Source organism: Chiloscyllium punctatum, chromosome 2 (genome assembly GCF_047496795.1).
Source record: "Chiloscyllium punctatum isolate Juve2018m chromosome 2, sChiPun1.3, whole genome shotgun sequence".
Lineage (NCBI taxonomy): Eukaryota > Metazoa > Chordata > Chondrichthyes > Orectolobiformes > Hemiscylliidae > Chiloscyllium > Chiloscyllium punctatum.
The window spans coordinates 2,546,049-2,566,407 of NC_092740.1; the positions used below are offsets into that span (position 1 = coordinate 2,546,049).

At 48.4% G+C, this 20,359-nt stretch overlaps 1 protein-coding gene across 3 annotated transcripts in view; it reads left to right on the top strand.

The window, feature by feature from the left end:
• spef2 (sperm flagellar 2) overlaps positions 1–20,359 on the top strand; it is a 714,991-nt gene that overhangs the window by 128,538 nt on the left and 566,094 nt on the right. For all 3 annotated transcript variants that reach the window (XM_072592835.1, XM_072592845.1, XM_072592854.1), the window contains exons 19-22: positions 2,584–2,703; positions 7,322–7,420; positions 17,087–17,226; positions 19,590–19,717. In XM_072592835.1, the coding sequence (XP_072448936.1) occupies positions 2,584–2,703; positions 7,322–7,420; positions 17,087–17,226; positions 19,590–19,717 (487 nt within the window). The remainder of the gene's footprint in view (positions 1–2,583; positions 2,704–7,321; positions 7,421–17,086; positions 17,227–19,589; positions 19,718–20,359) is intronic.

Below are 20,359 nucleotides of genomic sequence, written 5' to 3' on the forward strand. Positions count from 1 at the left end.
GGCCGAAGGGCCTGTTTCCACACTGTAAGTAATCTAATCTAATCTAATCTCCTTCAGTACCCTGGGATGTAGACCATCAGGCCCCGGGAACTTATCAGCCTTCCAACCTAACAGTCTCTCCAACACCAATTCCTGGCAAATATAAATTCCCTTAAGTTCAGGTCCTTCAGCCACTGTTACCTCTGGGAGATTGCTTGTGTCTTCCCCAGTGAACACAGATCTGAAGTACCAATTCAATTCTTCTGCCATTTCTTTGTTCCCCATAATATATTCCCCTGTTTCTGTCTTCAAGGGCCCAATTTTAGTCTTAACTATTTTTTTGCCTTTCACATACCTAAAAAAGCTTTTACTATCCTCCTTTATATTTTTGGCCAGTTTACCTTCGTACCTCATTTTTTCTCTGCGTATTTCCTTCTTAGTAATCCTCTGTTGTTCTTTAAAAGCTTCCCAGTCCTCCGTTTTCCCACTCATCTTTGCTCTGTTATACTTTCAGTTCAGAACAGCATTCTCTCTTACAATTACAGTTCATGCCTTCAACTTCATAACTCTATCAGGGGTGAGCTGGCAAGATGGTACAGAACTGGCTTAGTGATAGGAGACAGAAGGATGCTGTTTGGAATGGAGGGCTGTGACTAGTGGTGTGCCAGGGGTCAGTGCTGGAACGTCTGCTGTTCATGGTCTACATAAATGATTTGGAGGAAGTGTGGTTGGTCTAATTAGTAAGTTTTGCAGACAATATAAAGATTACTGCAGTTGTGGATAGTGAGGAGGATTGTCAGAGGACACAGCAGGATATCGATCAGTTGGGGGCATGGGCAGAAAGATGGCAGATGGAGTTTATTCCGGATAAGTGTGAGGTGATGTATTTTGGAAGGTCAGGTACAGGTGGGAATTATACAGTGAATGGCAGAACCCTTTGGAGTATTGCTATGCAGGGGCTCTGGGTGTGCAGGTCCACAGATCACCGAAGGTGGCAGTGCAGGTAGATAAGCTAGTGAAAAAGGTCTATGGCATGTTTGCCTTCATTGGAGGGGGCATTGAGAATAAAGATGGACAAGTTATGCTGCAGCTTTATAAAACTTTAGTTTGGTCAGACTTGGAATATTGCACACAGTTCTGGTCACCACACTCCCTGAAGGATTTGGATGCTTTGGAGATGGTAGAGAAAAGGTTTCCCAGGATGTTGCCTGGCATGGGGGGATTTTAGAGATGAAGGAAGGTTGAATAGACTGGGTTGGTTTTCACTGGAACACAGGAGTTCGAGGGGGCGACCTGACAGAAGTTTATAAAATTGTGAATGGCATGGATCGTGTGGGAAGTACGAGGCTTTTCCCCAGGATGGAGGGGACAATTACTCAGGGACACGGGTTCAAGGTGCGGGGGTGGGGGGGTTAGGGGGGGGCGGGGGGGGGGGGGGGGGTTAGGGGGGGCGGGGGGGGGGTAGTTTAAAAGAGATGTAGAGACAAGATGTTCACACAAAGGGTGGGGAGTGCCTGGAAGGAGCTGCCTGAGGAGGTGGTGGAAGTAGACACAATAGCAACATTCCAGAAACACCTGGATAAAAACAGGAATAGGAAAGGGAATACAGGGATACGGATCCTGTAAGGGAAGACAGTTTCAGTATTGTTACGCCTGCCACACAGTGTGTTTTGACCCTTACTTTCAGCAAGTAACTTAGGGTCGACTCTTAACAGTAAGAAGAAATTATCTTTATCTGTTTCAATACAATTAATATTATAATAACAAATACACTATGAACTGACAATTAATGCTATAACTCTAACTAACTATCTTATAACTATAACCCTGGATGGTTATATCCCAGCACACTGGATCCTGGCCTTGATCCACATGGAAATGATAGGCTGGTTGTTTTCTCCCAGTTGTCCCTGGGTCGTCTCCATTTTCTGGTGGTTGGCCTTGGGTTGCTTCTCCCAATGGTGGTGATGTGGTCATTCTTACACCTGGAAGCTTTCTCTCCCCTTTGGGAGGGTCTTTGATTCCTCCCAAATGGATCGATCAAAGCTTGATCACACTGATCGATCAGGCCTAATCAAACATTGGTGTGTTGATGGTGGGGTGATTCTTGAGCCTCCATTCCTGAAGGTGTGAGGGTGTGTAGCCTAGGTAGCTTTTCCGAAATATGGGTGTGAGTTGCCCCTTTGTTCTGGAAAACAACTCAACGTTTCCTATTGCCCTCGGAATGGGCTGGGTCAATTGCCTATTCTACTGTCTGCAGCTGCAGCCTGGCTGGCTCTGTAGCTTGTTTATTTCACTTTTGGCTAATGCTTGGCTCGATTTCCCAGCATGCTTTGTTTAGTATCCAGTTTTTTGTAAGTCCACCGTTTTGAGCAGCCCATCCAGTATAGAAGGGCAAAATGTATCAGCACAGGCTTGGAGGGCCGAAGGGCCTGTTCCTGAGCTGTATTGTTCTTTGTTCTTCCTGTGTAGAAATAGTTTGTCACGTTTAATGAAACCCTCTCAGCTTTAGTGATCTCATTGTAAAAACGTCAGCCTATTGTGTGGCTGTGAAGGGATTCAGGATGGTGAGGAGCTAACGCTGTGCATTGTCTGAATTCACAGATGTGGTGCCAGAGAAGTCTGCTGAGGCCGAAATGCTGCCTTCCCCAACTCAGGCTGAGTCAACCCCTTCCCCTGTGACTCAGGAGAAGATTCCAAAGGAGGGGAAGTCCATGAAGAGTGGTAAGTTGTGGGACAAGGCAAGGACACGTGATGGGAGGATACTCACTTTCTTCAAGAAGCCTGACTTCAGCCTCTGACTATTCCATATCACTCAAAATGCTTCAGTTATGCCCCCACTTGTATTGAACACAACAGCAGGAGTCGGCCACTCAGCCTTTCAATCCTGCTGCCCCATTCAATATGATCATGTCTGATTAGCCAACCCAGTCCCCTGTTCCCACCCTCTCTCCACACCCTTTGATCCCTTTGTCCCTCAGAACTATATTTAACTCCTTCTTAAAAACATTCAATATTTTAGCTTCAGCCACTTTCTGTGATAGTAATTCCACAGCTTTACCACTTGCTTGGAAAAGCCATTTCTCCTCACCTTAGTCCGGAATGGCAAACCCTGTGGACTGTGACACTTGGTTCTGGACAAGACTGTCATCAGGAACAATTTTCCTGCATTTACTCTGTCCTGTGCTGTTAGTATTTTACAGACTTCTGTGAGATTCCCCTCATTCTTCTAAATTTCAGTGGATATTGTTCTAACCAATCTAATCCCTCATCATCCATTAATCCTGCCATCCCAGGGATCATCCTGGGAAAACTTTATAGCACTCCCTCCATCGCCAGAGCATCCTTCCTCAGGTCAGCACTGGTGAACAAGGAGATAAGTGTCTCATTTCACCACCCCCTTTCCCAAACTATCAGCATTTTGATAATAACCTGCCTCCTGTCTTTGCTCCCAAAGTGGATAACCTCACATTTATCCACAGTATACTGTACCTTCATGCATTTTCTCACTCACTCGTCATGTTCAGTTCACCCTCCCACCCAGCTGAGTGTCATCTGCAAATTAGATTGAGTTCCCTCATGTAAATCATTCCAATTTGCTGTGAAATTGGGACAGTCCTGATGCAACTTTCTGAGGGCTATTTGGATGAATTCACTGCTCCTCATAGTGATCACCATCTGCCACAGTTCCTCCAGCTTGCTAAGTCTACCGAAGCCCTCGGAATCATTCAACACTGTGTAAGGTAATCCTGAACCCTGGACGTTGGATGGGAAATAGTGGATGCTGTTATTGAATTGACTCATTTAAAGATTGCTGGGTTAAAATCCTGGAATTCCCTGCCTAAGGCTTTGTATGTCTGTCTACATCAAATGGACTTTTCAGTTCACTCCTCATTCTAACAGTCTCCATTTATCATTGTGTCTGTAAATCTTAAACCCTCCTCCTCACTGATTCCAGGACAAAGCAGCCCCCACTTGGTTGGCACCACATCCACAAACATCCCCTCCCTCCCCCACCGACGCTCAGTAGCAGCAGGGTGTACCATCTACAAGATGCACTGCAGAAATTCACCAAAGATCCTCAGGCAGCACCTTCCAAACCCATCACCACTTCCATTTAGAAGGACAAAGGAAGCAGATACATGGGAACACCACCCCCTGCAAGTTCCCCTCAAAACCACTCACAATCATACTTGGAGATATATTGCTGTTCCTTCGATGTTGCTGGGTCAGAATCCTGGAATTCCCTCCCTCAGGGAATTGTGGATCTACCCACTGCACATGTTCTGCAGCAGTTCAAGAAAGCAGCTCAGCCCCACCTTCTCTAGGGCAACTAGTGACAGGCAATAAATGCTGGGCCCAGACAATGACACCCAGATAAAATCACTTTCAGAAGATAATGATTTGGAATACAGTCTGGGGTTCGTTTGAGAGATGGTGTACACTGAGTTGTCAGTGCTTGGGAGATATGAATTCCTATTTGGAGATACATGTAACCTGGGAAAGACCTAAAGAAAGAGCTAAGACGAGCCAGGAGGGGACATGAGAAGTCTTTGGCGGATAGGATCAAGGAAAACCTTAAAAGTTTCGATAAATATATCAGGAATAAAAGAATGACAGGAGAAAAATTAGGGCCAATCAAGGATAGTAGTGGGAAGTTGTGCATGGAGTTCAAAGGAGATAGGGGAAGCACGAAATGAATTTTTTTTTGTATTCACACTGGAAAAAGACAATGTTGTCGAGGGGAATACTGGGATACAGGCTACTAGACTAGATAGGATTGAGGTTCAAAAGAGGAGGTATTAGCAATTCTGGAAAGTATAAAAATAGGGAAGTCCCCTGGGCCGGATGGGATTTATCCTCAGATTCTCTGGGAAGACAAGGAGGAGATTGCAGAGCCTTTGGCTTTGATCTTTACGTCATCATTGTCTCTAGGAATAGTGCCAGAAGACTGGAGGATAGCACATGTGGTTCCCCTGTTCAAGAAGGGGAGTAGAGACAACCCTGGGAATTATAGACCAGTGCGCCTTACTTCAGTTGTTGGTAAAATGTTGGAAAGGGTTATAAGAGATAGGATTTATAATCAACTAGAAAGGAATAAGTTGATTAGGGATAGTCAGCATGGTTTTGTGAAGGGTAGGTCGTGCCTCACAAACCGTATAGAGTTCTTTGAGGTAGTGACCATACAGGTGGATGAGGATAAAGCAGTTGATGTGGTGTATATGGATTTCAGTAAGGCATTTGATAAGGTTCCCCATGGGAGGCTATTGTACAAAATACAGAGGAATGGGATTGTGGGAGATATAGCAGTTTGGATCAGTAATTGGCTTGCTGAAAGAAGACAGAGGGTGGTGGTTGATGGGAAATGTTCATCCTGGAGTCCAGTTACCAGTGGTGTACCACAAGGATCTGTTTTGGGTCCACTGCTGTTTGTCGTTTTTATAAACGACCTGGATGAGGGCGTAGAAGGGTGGGTTAGTAAATCTGCAGACGACACCAAGGTCGGTGGAGTTGTGGATAGTGACAAAGGGTGTGGGCGGCTTGGTGGCTAGGTGGTTAGCACTGCTGCCTCACAGCACCAGAGACCTGGGTTCAATTCCCGCCTCAGGCGACTGTCTGTGTGGAGTTTGCACGTTCTCCCCGTGTCTGTGTGGGTTTCCTCCGGGTGCTCCGGTTTCCTCTCACAGTCCAAAAAAAATGTGCAGGTCAGGTGAATTGGCCAGGCTAAATTGCCCATAGTGTTAGGTGAAGGGGTAAATGTAGGGGAATGCGTAGGGGTGGGTTGCTCTTCGGAGGGTCAGTGTGGACTTGTTGGGCCGAAGGGCCTGTTTCCATACTGTAAGTAATCTAATCTAATCTAATGTTGTAGGTTACAGAGGGACATAGATAAACTACAGAGCTGGGCTGAAAGGTGGCAAATGGAGTTTATTGTGGAAAAGTGTGAGGTGATTCACTTTAGAAGGAGCAACAGGAATGAAGAGTACTGGGCTGATGGTAAGATTCTTGGGAGTGTAGATGAGCAGAGAGATCTCGGTGTCCAGGTACACAGATCCTTGAAAGTTGCCACCCAGGTTGATAGGATTGTTAAGAAGGCATATGGTATGTTAGCTTTTATTGATAGAGGGATTGAGTTTTGGAGCTGTGAGGTCATGCTGCAGCTGTACAAAACTCTGGTGCAGCCACACTTGGAGTGTTGTGTTCAGCTCTGTTCACCACATCGTAGGAAGGATGTGGAAGCTTTGGAAAGGGTTCAGAGGTGATTTACCAGGATGTTGCCTGGTATGGAGGGAAGGTCTTATGAGGAAAGGCTGAGGGACTTGAAGTTCTTTTCATTAGAGAGAAAAAGATTGAGAGGTGACTTAACTGCGACACGATAATCAGAGGGTTCGATAGGGTGGATAGGGAGAGCCTTTTTCCTCGGATGGTGATGGCTAGCACAGGAGGGCATAGATTTAAATTGAGGGGTGATAGATATAGGACAGATATCAGGGATAGTTTCTTTACTCAGAGAGTAGTTGGGGCATGGAACACACTGTCTGCAACAGTAGTAGACTCGCTAACTTTAAGGTCATTTAAATGGTCATTGGGTAAATATATGGACGAGAATGGAATAGTGTAGGTTAGATGGGCTTCAGATTGGTTTCACAGGGCAGCACAACATCGAGGGCCGAAGGGCCTGTACTGTTCTGGAATGTTCTATGTTCTGTTAGGAATTTCCCATTTCCATGTTTGCTCTCAACTCTTGAATGGAGATTGATTGTTATGTGTAATCAATAACTCACAATATCTTTGTATCATAATAGGAGGAGGATATAGACAGTCCTACTTTCAGTATCAGTTTGGCGTGTTAAACTCTGCGTGTCAGAGATTTACTCAGACAAATAAACAAACAGGCAGCAACAGCAGGGCACTTGGACCTTGGGGTCTGATCCACCATTCAATAAGATCGGGATTGATTTGATTATAACTTCCCTTTAGAAATTCCAACTGGATATTGCTTGCTCTCCACATCACACCTCACCCTTAAAAAAAAAAGCTCCAGCTCCTTCCTCTGAAAGTTTCTCTGACTCACTCTCTGTTGCTCTGCACCCTGAAGTGTTGACACCTATGTCCTTTCCGAAATGTCCATTCTACTTCTCCATCCCCCACCCGACCGTGGAATTGTGGGAATGCCTGTCGATCTGAACTTGTTAAAAACAATGACTGCAGATGCTGGAAACCAGATTCTGGATTCGTGGTGCTGGAAGAGCACAGCAGTTCAGGCAGCATCCAAGTAGCTTCGAAATCGACGTTTCGGGCAAAAGCCCTTCATCAGGAACTGATCTTGTTCTCTTGCCTGTAGATTCTGTGAGTGCACTCAGCTCGATCAAGATAAAGAGCAAGACAAGTGTATCTGCTCATGACAGGAAACAGGAGAAATCAGGTTCCTTTACTCACTCAGGTAATAATGGAATGAATACTCAGTGTTCGAGACAATTTGAAGTGAAAACAGTGAATACTCAGTGGGTCAGGTATCACGGAGAGAGAAACAGAGTTAATGTTTCAGTGCGATGATATTGCATTGCTATCAGAGCATTTCTTATCTGCTACCATCAAGACACAGGCTTGTTTGTTTGGCAACAATACTTCTGTGAGTATCACAGAGATGTGACAGCAATGGAATCAGGCCAGGGAACTAAATATCCAAAGATACCCATTCTCCAGAAAGGACAGGTAGAATGGCAGAGAAAGGGCAGAGTTGCCTTGCTGGTAAGAAATGAAATTAAATCAATCACAAGTGGGGTCTCGGGTAGACAGGATAGTGAAGAAGGTGTTTGGTATGCTTGCCTTTATTGGTCAGAGTATTGAGTACAGGAGTTGGGAGGTCATGTTGTGGCTGTACAGGACATTGGTTAGGCCACTGTTGGAATATTGTGTGCAATTCTGGTCTCCTTCCTATCGGAAAGATGTTGTGAAACTTGAAAGGGTTCAGAAAAGATTTACAAGGATGTTGCCAGGGTTGGAGGATCTGAGCTACAGGGAGAGGCTGAACAGGCTGGGGCTGTTTTCCCTGGAGCGTCGGAGGCTGAAGGGTGACCTTATAGAGGTTTATAAAATTATGAGGGGCATGGATAGGATAAATAGGCAAAGTCTTTTCCCTGGGGTGGGGGAGTCCAGAACTTGAGGGCACAGGTTTAGGGTGAGAGGGGAAAGATATAAAAGAGACCTAAAGGGCAACTTTTTCACACAGAGGGTGGTATGTGTATGGAATGAGCTGCCAGAGTAAGTGGTGGAGGCTGGTACAATTACAACATTTAAGAGGCATTTGGATGGGTATATGAATAGGAAGGGTTTGGAGGGACATGGGCCGGGTGCTGGCAGGTGGGACTAGATTGGGTTGGGATATCTGGTTGAAAATGTGTTCCTGGAAAAGCACAGCAGGTCAGGTAGCATCCAAGGAACAGGAGAATCGACGTTTCGGGCATGAGCCCTTCTTCAGGAATGAGGAAAGTGTGTCCAGTAGGCTAAGATAAAAGGTAGGGAGGAGGGACTTGGGGGAGGAGCGTTGGAAATGCGATAGGTGGAAGGAGGTTAAGGTGAGGGTGATAGGCCGGAGTGGGGTGGGGGCGGAGAGGTTAGGAAGAAGATTGCAGGTTAGGAAGGCGGTGCTGAGTTTGAGAGATTTGACTGAGACAAGGTGGGGGATGGGGAAATGAGGAAACTGGAGAAGTCTGAGTTCATCCCTTGTGGTTGGAGGGTTCCTAGGCGGAAGATGAGGCGCTATTCCTCCAGCCGTCGTGTTGCTATGGTCTGGCGATAGAGGAGTCCAAGGACCTGCATGTCCTTGGTGGAGTGGGAGGGGGAGTTAAAGTGTTGAGCCACGAGGTGGTTGGGTTGGTTGGTCCGGGTGTCCCAGAGGTGTTCTCTGAAACGTTCCGCAAGTAGGCGGCCTGTCTCCCCAATATAGAGGAGGCCACATCGGGGAGATGATGGGGAGAAAGTAGCATAGAGTACAATAAGTGAGTGGGGGAGGGGATGAAGGTGATAGGTCGGGAGCGGGGGGACTGTGGAGTGGATAGGTGGAAATGAAGATAGACAGGTAGGACAAGTCAAGGGGACAGTGCTGAGCTGGAAGTTTGGAACTAGGGTGAGGTGGGGGAAGAGGAAATGAGGAAACTGTTGAAGTCCACATTGATGCCCTGGGGTTGAAGTGTTCCGAGGCGGAAGATGAGGCATTCTTCCTCCAGGCGTCTGGTGGTGAGGGAGCGGTGGTGAAGGAGGCCCAGGACCTCCATGTCCTCGGCAGAGTGGGAGGGGGAGTTGAAATGTTGGGCCACGGGGCGGTTTGGTTGATTGGTGCGGGTGTCCCAGAGATGTTCCCCTAAAGCACTCTGCTAAGAGGCGCCCAAGCTCCCCAATGTAGAGGAGACCACATCGGGAGCAACGGATACAATAAATGATATTAGTGGATGTGCAGGTGAAACTTTGATGGATGTGGAAGGCTCCTTTAGGGCCTTGGAGAGAGGTGAGGGAGGAGGTGTGGGCACAGGTTTTACAGTTCCTGCGGTGGCAGGGGAAGGTGCCAGGACGGGAGGGTTGGTTGTAGGGGGGTGTGGACCAGGTAGTCACGGAGGGAACAGTCTTTGCGGAAGGTGGAAAGGGGTGGGGAGGGAAATATATCCCTGGTGGTGGGGTCTTTTTGGAGGTGGTGGAAATGTTGGCGGATGATTTGGTTTATGCGAAGGTTGGTAGGGTGGAAGGTGAGCACCAGGGGCGTTCTGTCCTTGTTACGGTTGGAGGGGTGGGGTCTGAGGGCAGAGGTGCGGGATGTGGACGAGATGCGTTGGAGGGCATCTTTAACCACGTAGAAAGGGAAATTGCGGTCTCTAAAGAAGGAGGCCATCTGGTGTGTTTTGGTGAGGATCCCAAGAAAAGGAATTTGTGGAAAGTCCACATGGGAGCAGTTTGTGGTCGTTCTAGATTTTGTGATGTGTAATGAGGCAGACTTGATTAGGGAGCTTCAAGTTAAAAACACACAACACCAGGTTATTGTCCAACAGGTTTATTTGGAAGCACTAGCTTTCAGAGCACTGCTCCTTCATCAGGTAACTAGTGGGGCAATATCATCAGATACAGAATTTATAGTAAAAGGTCAAAGTGTCATCCAACTGTTGTGATGTATTGAATAAACCTAGGTTGCTGTTAAGGCTATCATCTTTTTGAATGGGTTGCAGATTTCGATTAAGCCTCAGGTAACGGAATCCCGAGGGGACAGGGACCATAATATGACAGAATTCACCCTGCAGCGTGAGAGAGAGAGAAGCTGCGATCAGATGTAGTGGGATTACAATTGAGTAAAGGCAGCTACAGGGACAGAGGGAGGAGCTGGCCAGAGTTGATTGGAAGGGGACCCTGGCAGAGAAGATGGTGGAACAGCAATGACAGGGGTTTCTGGGGATAACAGTGTCAGGGGTTTCTGGGGATAACAGTGTCAGGGGTTTCTGGGGTAACAATGACAGGGGTTTCTGGGGTAACAATGACAGGGGTTTCTGGGGATAACAGTGACACGAGTTTCTGGGGATAATAATGACAGGAGTTTCTGGAGATAACAATGACAGGAGTTTCGGGGGATACCAATGACAGGGGTTTCTGGGGATAACAATGACAGGAGTTTCTGGGGTAACAATGACAGGGGTTTCTGGGGATAACAGTGTCAGGGGTTTCTGGGGTAACAATGACAGGGGTTTCTGGGGATAACAGTGACACGAGTTTCTGGGGATAATAATGACAGGAGTTTCTGGAGATAACAATGACAGGAGTTTCGGGGGATACCAATGACAGGGGTTTCTGGGGATAACAATGACAGGAGTTTCTGGGGTAACAATGACAGGGGTTTCTGGGGATAACAGTGACACGAGTTTCTGGGGATAATAATGACAGGAGTTTCTGGGGATAACAATGACAGGAGTTTCTGGGGATACCAATGACAGGGGTTTCTGGGGATAACAGTGACAGGAGTTTCTGGGGATAACAGTGACAGGGGTTTCTGGGGATAACAGTGACAGGGGTTTCTGGGGATAACAGTGACAGGAGTTTCTGGGGATAACAATGACAGGAGTTTCTGGGGATAACAATGACAGGGGTTTCTGGGGATAACAATGACAGGGGTTTCTGGGGATAACAATGTCAGGGGTTTCTGGGGATAACAATGACAGGAGTTTCTGGGGATAACAATGACAGGGGTTTCTGGGGATAACAATGACAGGAGTTTCTGGGGATAACAATGACACGGGTTTCTGGGGATAACAATGACAGGAGTTTCTGGGGATAACAGTGACAGGGGTTTCTGGGGATAACAGTGACAGGGGTTTCTGGGGATAACAATGACAGGGGTTTCTGGGGATAACAATGTCAGGGGTTTCTGGGGATAACAATGACAGGGGTTTCTGGGGATAACAGTGACAGGGGTTTCTGGGGATAACAATGACAGGAGTTTCTGGGGATAACAATGACAGGAGTTTCTGGGGATAACAATGACAGGGGTTTCTTGGGATAACAATGACAGGGGTTTCTGGGGATAACAGTGACAGGGGTTTCTGGGGATAACAGTGACAGGGGTTTCTGGGGATAACAATGACAGGGGTTTCTGGGGATAACAGTGACAGGAGTTTCTGGGGATAACAATGACAGGGGTTTCTGGGGATAACAATGTCAGGGGTTTCTGGGGATAACAATGACAGGGGTTTCTGGGGATAACAATGACAGGGGTTTCTGGGGATAACAATGTCAGGGGTTTCTGGGGGTTACAATGACAGGAGTTTCTGGGGATAACAATGACAGGGGTTTCTGGGGTAACAATGACAGGGGTTTCTGGGGATAACAGTGACAGGGGTCTCTGGAGATAACAATGACAGGAGTTTCTGGGGATAACAGTGACAGGGGTTTCTGGGGATAACAATGACAGGAGTTTCTGGGGATAACAGTGACAGGGGTTTCTGGGGATAACAATGACAGGGGTTTCTGGGGATAACAATGACAGGAGTTTCTGGGGATAACAATGACAGGGGTTTCTGGGGATAACAATGTCAGGGGTTTCTGGGGATAACAATGACAGGGGTTTCTGGGGATAACAATGTCAGGGGTTTCTGGGGTAACAATGACACGGGTTTCTGGGGATAACAATTACTGAGAGACTGTCCCACCACACTGAGAGACTGTCCCACCGCACAGACTGACTGTCCCACCACATAGACTGACTGTCCCACCACACAGACTGACTGTCCCACCACACCGTGAGACTGTCCCACCACACCGTGAGACTGTCCCACCACACTGTGAGACTGTCCCACCACAGCGAGAGACTGTCCCACCACAGCGAGAGACTGTCCCACCACACTGTGAGACTGTCCCACCACAGCGAGAGACTGTCCCACCACAGCGAGAGACTGTCCCACCACACCGAGAGACTGTCCCACCGCACAGACTGACTGTCCCACCACGCAGACTGACTGTCCCACCACACAGACCGACTGTCCCACCACACAGACCGACTGTCCCACCACACTGAGAGACTGTCCCACCACACTGACTGTCTGTCCCACCACACTGACTGTCTGTTCCACCACACTGAGAGACTGTCCCACCACACTGAGAGACTGTCCCACCACACTGAGAGACTGTCCCACCACACTGACTGTCTGTCCCACCACACAGACTGTCTGTCCCACCACACTGACTGTCTGTCCCACCACACTGAGAGACTGTCCCACCACACTGACTGTCTGTCCCACCACACTGACTGTCTGTCCCACCACACTGACTGTCTGTCCCACCACACAGACTGTCTGTCCCACCACACAGATTGGCTGTCCCACCACACCGCGAGACTGTCCCACCGCATTGAGAGACTGTCCCACCACACTGAGAGACTGTCCCACCACACTGAGAGACTGTCCCACCGCATTGAGAGACTGTCCCACCACACTGAGAGACTGTCCCACCACACTGAGAGACTGTCCCACCACACTGAGAGACTGTCCCACCGCATTGAGAGACTGTCCCACCACATTGAGAGACTGTCCCACCACACTGAGAGACTGTCCCATCACACTGACTGTCTGTCCCACCACACTGACTGTCTGTCCCACCACACAGACTGTCTGTCCCACCACACAGATTGTCTGTCCCACCACACCGCGAGACTGTCCCACCGCATTGAGAGACTGTCCCACCACACTGAGAGACTGTCCCACCACACTGAGAGACTGTCCCACCACACTGAGAGACTGTCCCACCACACTGAGAGACTGTCCCACCGCATTGAGAGACTGTCCCACCACACTGAGAGACTGTCCCACCACACTGAGAGACTGTCCCACCACACTGAGAGACTGTCCCACCGCATTGAGAGACTGTCCCACCACATTGAGAGACTGTCCCACCACACTGAGAGACTGTCCCATCACACTGACTGTCTGTCCCACCACACTGACTGTCTGTCCCACCACACAGACTGTCTGTCCCACCACACAGATTGTCTGTCCCACCACACCGCGAGACTGTCCCACCGCATTGAGAGACTGTCCCACCACACTGAGAGACTGTCCCACCACACTGAGAGACTGTCCCACCGCATTGAGAGACTGTCCCACCACACTGAGAGACTGTCCCACCACACTGAGAGACTGTCCCACCACACTAGGGCGCGTTCACCATCTGAGGCCTCTCCACGAAGCTTGAGGCTTCCACAGGAGGCCCGTCATGATGTCTGCTTTGAGGCTGTGATTTGTTTGGAGGCCGGAGGGAAGAAGATAAACAAAGACAAAGAGACAACAAAAGTGAAGGAAAAAAATGAAGACTATTTGGAGCTGACACGCTCTGCCTGAAGTGTCCTCCTCTGCTGCCAGTCTTGGATTTTGGATGGAGAAGCATTTAAAATCCAGAGGGGAATATCTAAGAAAGCAATAAAGGTGGAGAAAATGAAATATGAGGGTAAGCTAGTTAGTAATGTGAAAGAACATTGCGAGGATATTTTTAGACATATAAAAGGTGAGAGAGAGGCAAGAGTGGACCTTCACCTGCTGGAAAATGAGGCTGGAGAAATAGTAATGGGGAACAAGGACATGGCAGAGGAACTGAATGGGAGTTTTACATCAGTGTTCACAGAGGAAGACCCCCAACAGCATACCACAATATCGAGAGAGTCAGGGGCCAGAGGGGACTGTAATGCCCATCACTGAGGAGAAGGTGCTGGAAAAGCTGGACGATCTGAAGGTGGCTCAGTCCTCCTAGTGCCAGGGTCCCAGGTTCGATTCCACCCTCGGGTGACTGACTGTGTGGAGTTTGCACATCCTCCCCATACCTGCGTGGGTTTCCTCCCACAGTCCAAAGATGTGCAGGTCAGGATGGATTGGTCGTGCTAAACTGCCCATAGTGTCCAGGGATGTGCAGGCTGGGTGGGTTAGTCATGGGAAGTGGGAAATGCAGGATTATGGGGGTGGGAGGTGAGTCTGGGTGGAATGCTCTTCAGAGAGTTGGTGTGGACTTGTTAGGCTAAATGGCCTGTATCCATATTTTAGGGATACTATTCTATGATTCTAATCATCCGAGCCGGATAGACTACAGCCCAGTTTCTGAAGGAGATACCTGAGGAGATTGTGGAATTGGTGGTGATCTTTCAGGAATCACTGGAATCAGGGAGGGTCCTAGAGGACTGGAAAAGGGCTAATGTAATACCCCTGTTTAATGGGAGGGGGGGGTGTGGGGTGTGGGGAGGAGAGAGGCAGAAGATAGGAAACTATAGGCTTGTTATCCTGACCTCAGTCGTTGGTAAGATTTTAGAGTCCATTATTAAAACTGAGATCACAGAGTAGTTGGAAGTGTGTGGCAAAATAGGGCTGAGTTATCATGGCTTCATCAAGGGGAGATCACGCCTGAGAAATCTGTTCGAATTCTTTGAGAGATAATGGGCAAGTTAGACAAAGGAGATCCGTGATGTGGAGGAGCTGATGTTGGACTGGGGTGGGCAAAGTTAAAAATCCCCCAACAGCAGGTTAGAGTCCAACAGGTTTATTTGGAAGCATTAGCTTTCAGAGCACTGCTCCTTCATCAGGTGGTTGTGGAGAATAAGATCATAATACACAAAAGATTAAAGTGTTACAAAACTGAAATGGTATAATGAAAAAACTAGATGGTTCAGTCTTTCCTCTTTTAGAACGGGCTGCAGAGTTTGGTTCATTAATATGTAAGTCCCAGAACTCCTTTTAAGTAACATTCTCGAGATAACTTAAGATTTTATTAAAAGAAAAGCTGACATCTCAGCTCAGACAATGCATTAAAGGTGTGAGGTTGGAGTCTGTCTGTATCCCAGCCTTGAGTCAGACTGGTTCTATTTCCAAAGTGGTATTTACAAAATATTACACGGATTGACTGCCTGCAGATCGTGTGCTTTTTGAGTGAAATAGAGTGTATCTGCAAATATAATTCTGGAAATACAGATTCACCACGTAGACTTACATGTGTGTGTGTGTGTGTGTGTGTGTGCATGAGAGAGAGAGAGTGTGTGTGCATATGAGTGTGAGTCCATGTGAGAGAAGGTGTGTTTGTGTGAGTGTGATGGGATACAAACCTGTGAGAGGGTTTGTGCATGGATGTGAATGTGGGAGGTGCACGTGTGTGTGTATGAGAGAGGGTCTGCATGAGTGTGTGAGTATGTAAGAGTGTGTGTACATCTGTGTGAGTGTGTGAGAGTCTGTGTGTGTGTGTGTGTGTGTGTGTGTGTGTGTGTGTGTGTGTGTGTGTGGTCACCTCTAGTCTGACATGAATCCAAGGTCCTGGTTGAGGCCATTCCCACGACTATTGAACCTGGCTATCAGCCTCTGCTTGGCCACGTTGCGTTAGGGAATGTCCCGGACCGCTGAAGTGTTCTCTGACTGGGAGGGAACACTCCTGTCCGGTGATTGTTGTGCGGTTCCCATAATCCGTTGCTGTAGCCTCTGCTCGATCTCCCCAATGTACCATGTCTCAGGGCATCCTTGCCTGCAGCGTATGAGATAGACAACGTTGGCCAAGTCACATGGGTACCTGCCGTGTACATGGTGGGTGGTGTCCCCATGTGTAATGGTGGTCTCTGTGTCGAAACTCTGACACGTCTTGCAGCACCTACCGTGACAGGGTTGTAGAGTGTTGTGGTCGATGTTGCCCTGAAGGCCGGGCAGTTTGCTGGGAACAATGATCTGACACATTGGGACTGGCGATTGATGAATTGATGAGGACCGTTCTTATGAGGACATCCTTGAGCACTCTCAGGCGCCCGTCACATTCCTCCTCATCTGAACAGCTCCTGTGTCTGCTTAGGGCTTGTCCATAGGGAATGGCTGTTTTAATATGTTTCGGGTGGAAGCTGGAGAAGTGTAGCATTGTGAGGTTATCCATGGGTTTGCGGTAGAGTGAGGTACTGAGGTATCCATCCTTGATAGAGATGCATGTGTCCGAGAATGAGACAGATACAAAAGAGTAGAGAGTGTGTTGCTGGAAAAGTACAGCAGGTCAGGCAGCATCTGAGAAGCAGGAGAATCGACGTTTCAGGCCGGAGCCCTTCATCAGGAATACTACCTGACCTGCTGTGCTTTTCCAGCAACACACTCTCAACTCTGATCTCCAGCATCTGCAGATCTCACTGTCTCCTAGATACTAAAGAGTAGTTCATGGTGAGTCTGATGGTGGGATCAAACTTGGTGCTATCGCAGTATAGTTGTTTCAGTGACTCCCCACCATGGAGAGATAGTTATTAGATTAGATTAGATTCCCTCCAGTGTGGAAACCGGCCATTTGGCCCGACAAGTCCACACTGATCCTCCAAAGAGTATCCCACCCAGACACATTCCCCTACATTTCCCCCTGATGAATGCAGCTAACACTATGGGCAGTTTCGCATGGTCAATTCACCGAACCTGCACTTCTGAGGACTGTGGGAGGAAATTGGAGCAAACCCACACAGACACGGGGAGAATTAGCAAACTCCACACAGAGTAGAGAAAACAAAGGAGAGGCCATTTGGCATTTCAAATGTCAAACCAAACCACAAACCAATCCAGATAAAGTTAACAATCTCTTCCCTTTTTTGCAGCTTCTGCTAAAGGCAAAAAGGGGAAAGGTAAACAGGAGCCGAGCACACCAGATACAATCACCTCACCCGAACCACAGAGACCTCCACGACCGAAACCAGGCTCAGACCAATGGGTTTATGTGGACGAACCTGTACCTCAGGTAAACGCATGCCTACACTGTCCCCCATCAACCAATCACAGGACAGGCATACACTGTCCCCCATCAACCAATCACAGGACAGGCATACACTGTCCCCCATCAACCAATCACAGGACAGGCATACACTGTCCCCCATCAACCAATCACAGGACAGGCATACACTGTCCCCCATCAACCAATCACAGGACAGGCATACACTGTCCCCCATCAACTAATCACAGGACAGGCATACACTGTCCCCCATCAACCAATCACAGGACAGGCATACACTGTCCCCCATCAACCAATCACAGGACAGGGACAGCACGGGGTTAGATACAGAGTAAAGCTCCCTCTACACTGTCCCCCATCAACCACTCCCAGGACAGGGACAGCACGGGGTTAGATAGAGAGTAAAGCTCACTCTACACTGTCCCCCATCAAACACCCCCAGGGACAGGGACAGCACAGGGTTAGATACAGAGTAAAGCTCACTCTACGCTGTCCACCCATCCCAGAACAGGGACAGCATGGGGTTAGATACAGAGTAAAGCTCCCTCTACACTGTCCCCATCAACCACTCCCAGGACAGGGACAGCACGGGGTTAGATACAGAGTAAAGCTGCCTCTACACTGACCTCCATCAAACACTCCCAGGACAGGGACAGCACAGGGTTAGATACAGAGTAAAGCTCCCTCTACACTGTCCTCCATCAAACACTCCCAGGACAGGGACAGCATGGGGTTAGATACAGAGTAAAGCTCCCACTACACTGTGCCCCCATCCCAGAACAGGGACAGCATGGGGTTAGATACAGAGTAAAGCTCCCTCTACACTGTCCCCATCAACCACTCCCAGGACAGGGACAGCACGGGGTTAGATACAGAGTAAAGCTTCCTCTACACTGTGTCCCCATCCCAGAACAGGGACAGCATGGGGTTAGATACAGAGTAAAGCTCCCTCTACACTGTCCCATCAAACACTCCCAGGACAGGGACAGCATGGGGTTAGATACAGAGTAAAGCTCCTTCTACACTGTGCCCCCATCAAACACTCCCAGGGCAGGGACAGCATGGGGTTAGATACAGAGTAAAGCTCCCTCTACACTGTCCCATCAAACACTCCCTGGACAGGGACAGTGCAGGGTTAGATACAGAGTAAAGCTTCCTGTACACTGTACCCCCCTCAAACACTCCCAGGACAGGGACAGCACGGGGTTAGATACAGAGTAAAGCTCCCTCTACACTGTCCCCATCAAACACTCCCAGGACAGAGACAGCACGGGGTTAGATACAGAGTAAAGCTCCCTCTACACTGTCCACATCAAACACTTCCAGGACAGGGACAGCACGGGATTAGATACAGAGTAAAGCTCTCTCTACACTCTTCCCCATCAAACACTCTCAGGACAGGGACAGCACGGGATTAGATACAGAGTAAAGATCCCTCTACACTGTCCCCCATCAAACACTCCCAGGACAGGGACAGCACAGGATTAGATACAGAGTAAAGCTTCCTCTACACTGTCCCCATCAAACACTCCCAGGACAGGGACAGCACGGGGTTAGATACAGAGTAAAGCTCTCTCTACGCTGTCCCCCATCAAACACTCCCAGGACAGAGACAGCACGGGGTTAGATACAGAGTAAAGCTCCCTCTACACTGTCCCCCATCAAACACTCCCAGGGACAGGGACAGCACGGGGTTAGACACAGAGTAAAGATCCCTCTACACTGTCCCCCATCAAACACTCCCAGGACAGGGACAGCACAGGGTTAGATACAGAGTAAAGCTTCTCTACACTGTCCCCATCAAAACACTCCCAGGACAGGGACAGCACGGGGTTAGATACAGAGTAAAGCTCCCTCTACACTGTCCCCATCAAACACTCCCTGGACAGGGACAGTGCAGGGTTAGATACAGAGTAAAGCTTCCTGTACACTGTACCCCCCTCAAACACTCCCAGGACAGGGACAGCACGGGGTTAGATACAGAGTAAAGCTTCCTCTACACTGTCCCCATCAAACACTCCCAGGACAGAGACAGCACGGGGTTAGACACAGAGTAAAGATCCCTCTACACTGTCCCCCATCAAACACTCCCAGGACAGGGACAGCACAGGGTTAGATACAGAGTAAAGCTTCTCTACACTGTCCCCCATCAAACACTCCCTGGACATGGACAGCACGGGGTTAGATACAGAGTAAAGCTCCCTCTACACTGTCCCCATCAAACACTCCCTGGACATGGACAGCACGGGGTTAGATACAGAGTAAAGCTCCCTCTACACTGTCCCCATCAAACACTCCCAGGACAGGGACAGCACGGGGTTAGATACAGAGTAAAGCTTCCTCTACACTCCTGACTTTGTGTTGTATTTCAGGAGGTTGCTGAATACCTCGCCCCCTATTGGGCCAGTATTGAGAACACCTACATCAGCACCATCCAAAACATGATGCAGGAGGAACGCCGAGAGCGGGACTGCATCATTCATTACCTGCACAAGATCAGGTGAGTGTCTGTTCGGAGGCCAGACTGATCCTGGCAGAGCCTACCAGCCGCAGTGACAGTGACAGCATTGTAGACCACGTGCAGGGTACTGGGACTGAGGCATACCATTATCGACAAATAGCACTGATCTGACCGTCTGAATGGTTTCATTTTGTACTTGAAGCATTTATTGATTGTGTTTACAGGATACTGCACCCAGCCAACCAAGAAGTTTCCACCATCAACATCCCAGGGATCACTACTGATCAGAAACAGAACGAAACTCACCTCCTGCCTTTTCAGCAAGAATTCAAAGAGTCAGTCCCCTTTCTGAGGAAAGATTCTCACATCGCCTCTATCTTGTGGGGCAAATGCTGATATTGAACGAGTGACCCATAGTCGATAAATGGGCAGCCACGTACTCAAATATGCAGGAGTTAATGCCTTGAATAATATAAGACCATCAGACATAGGAGCCAAAGTAGGCCATTCAGCCCATTGAGTCTCCACTGCTATTCAGTGAGATTTTGGCTGATCCAATCTGATCTGCGTTTACCCCATAACCCCGATTCCTTTAATCATTAAAGACGTAGCTCAGCCTTAATTACACTGAATGACCCAGCCCTGACAGTCCAGTGGGGAAAACAGTTCCACAGATTCACT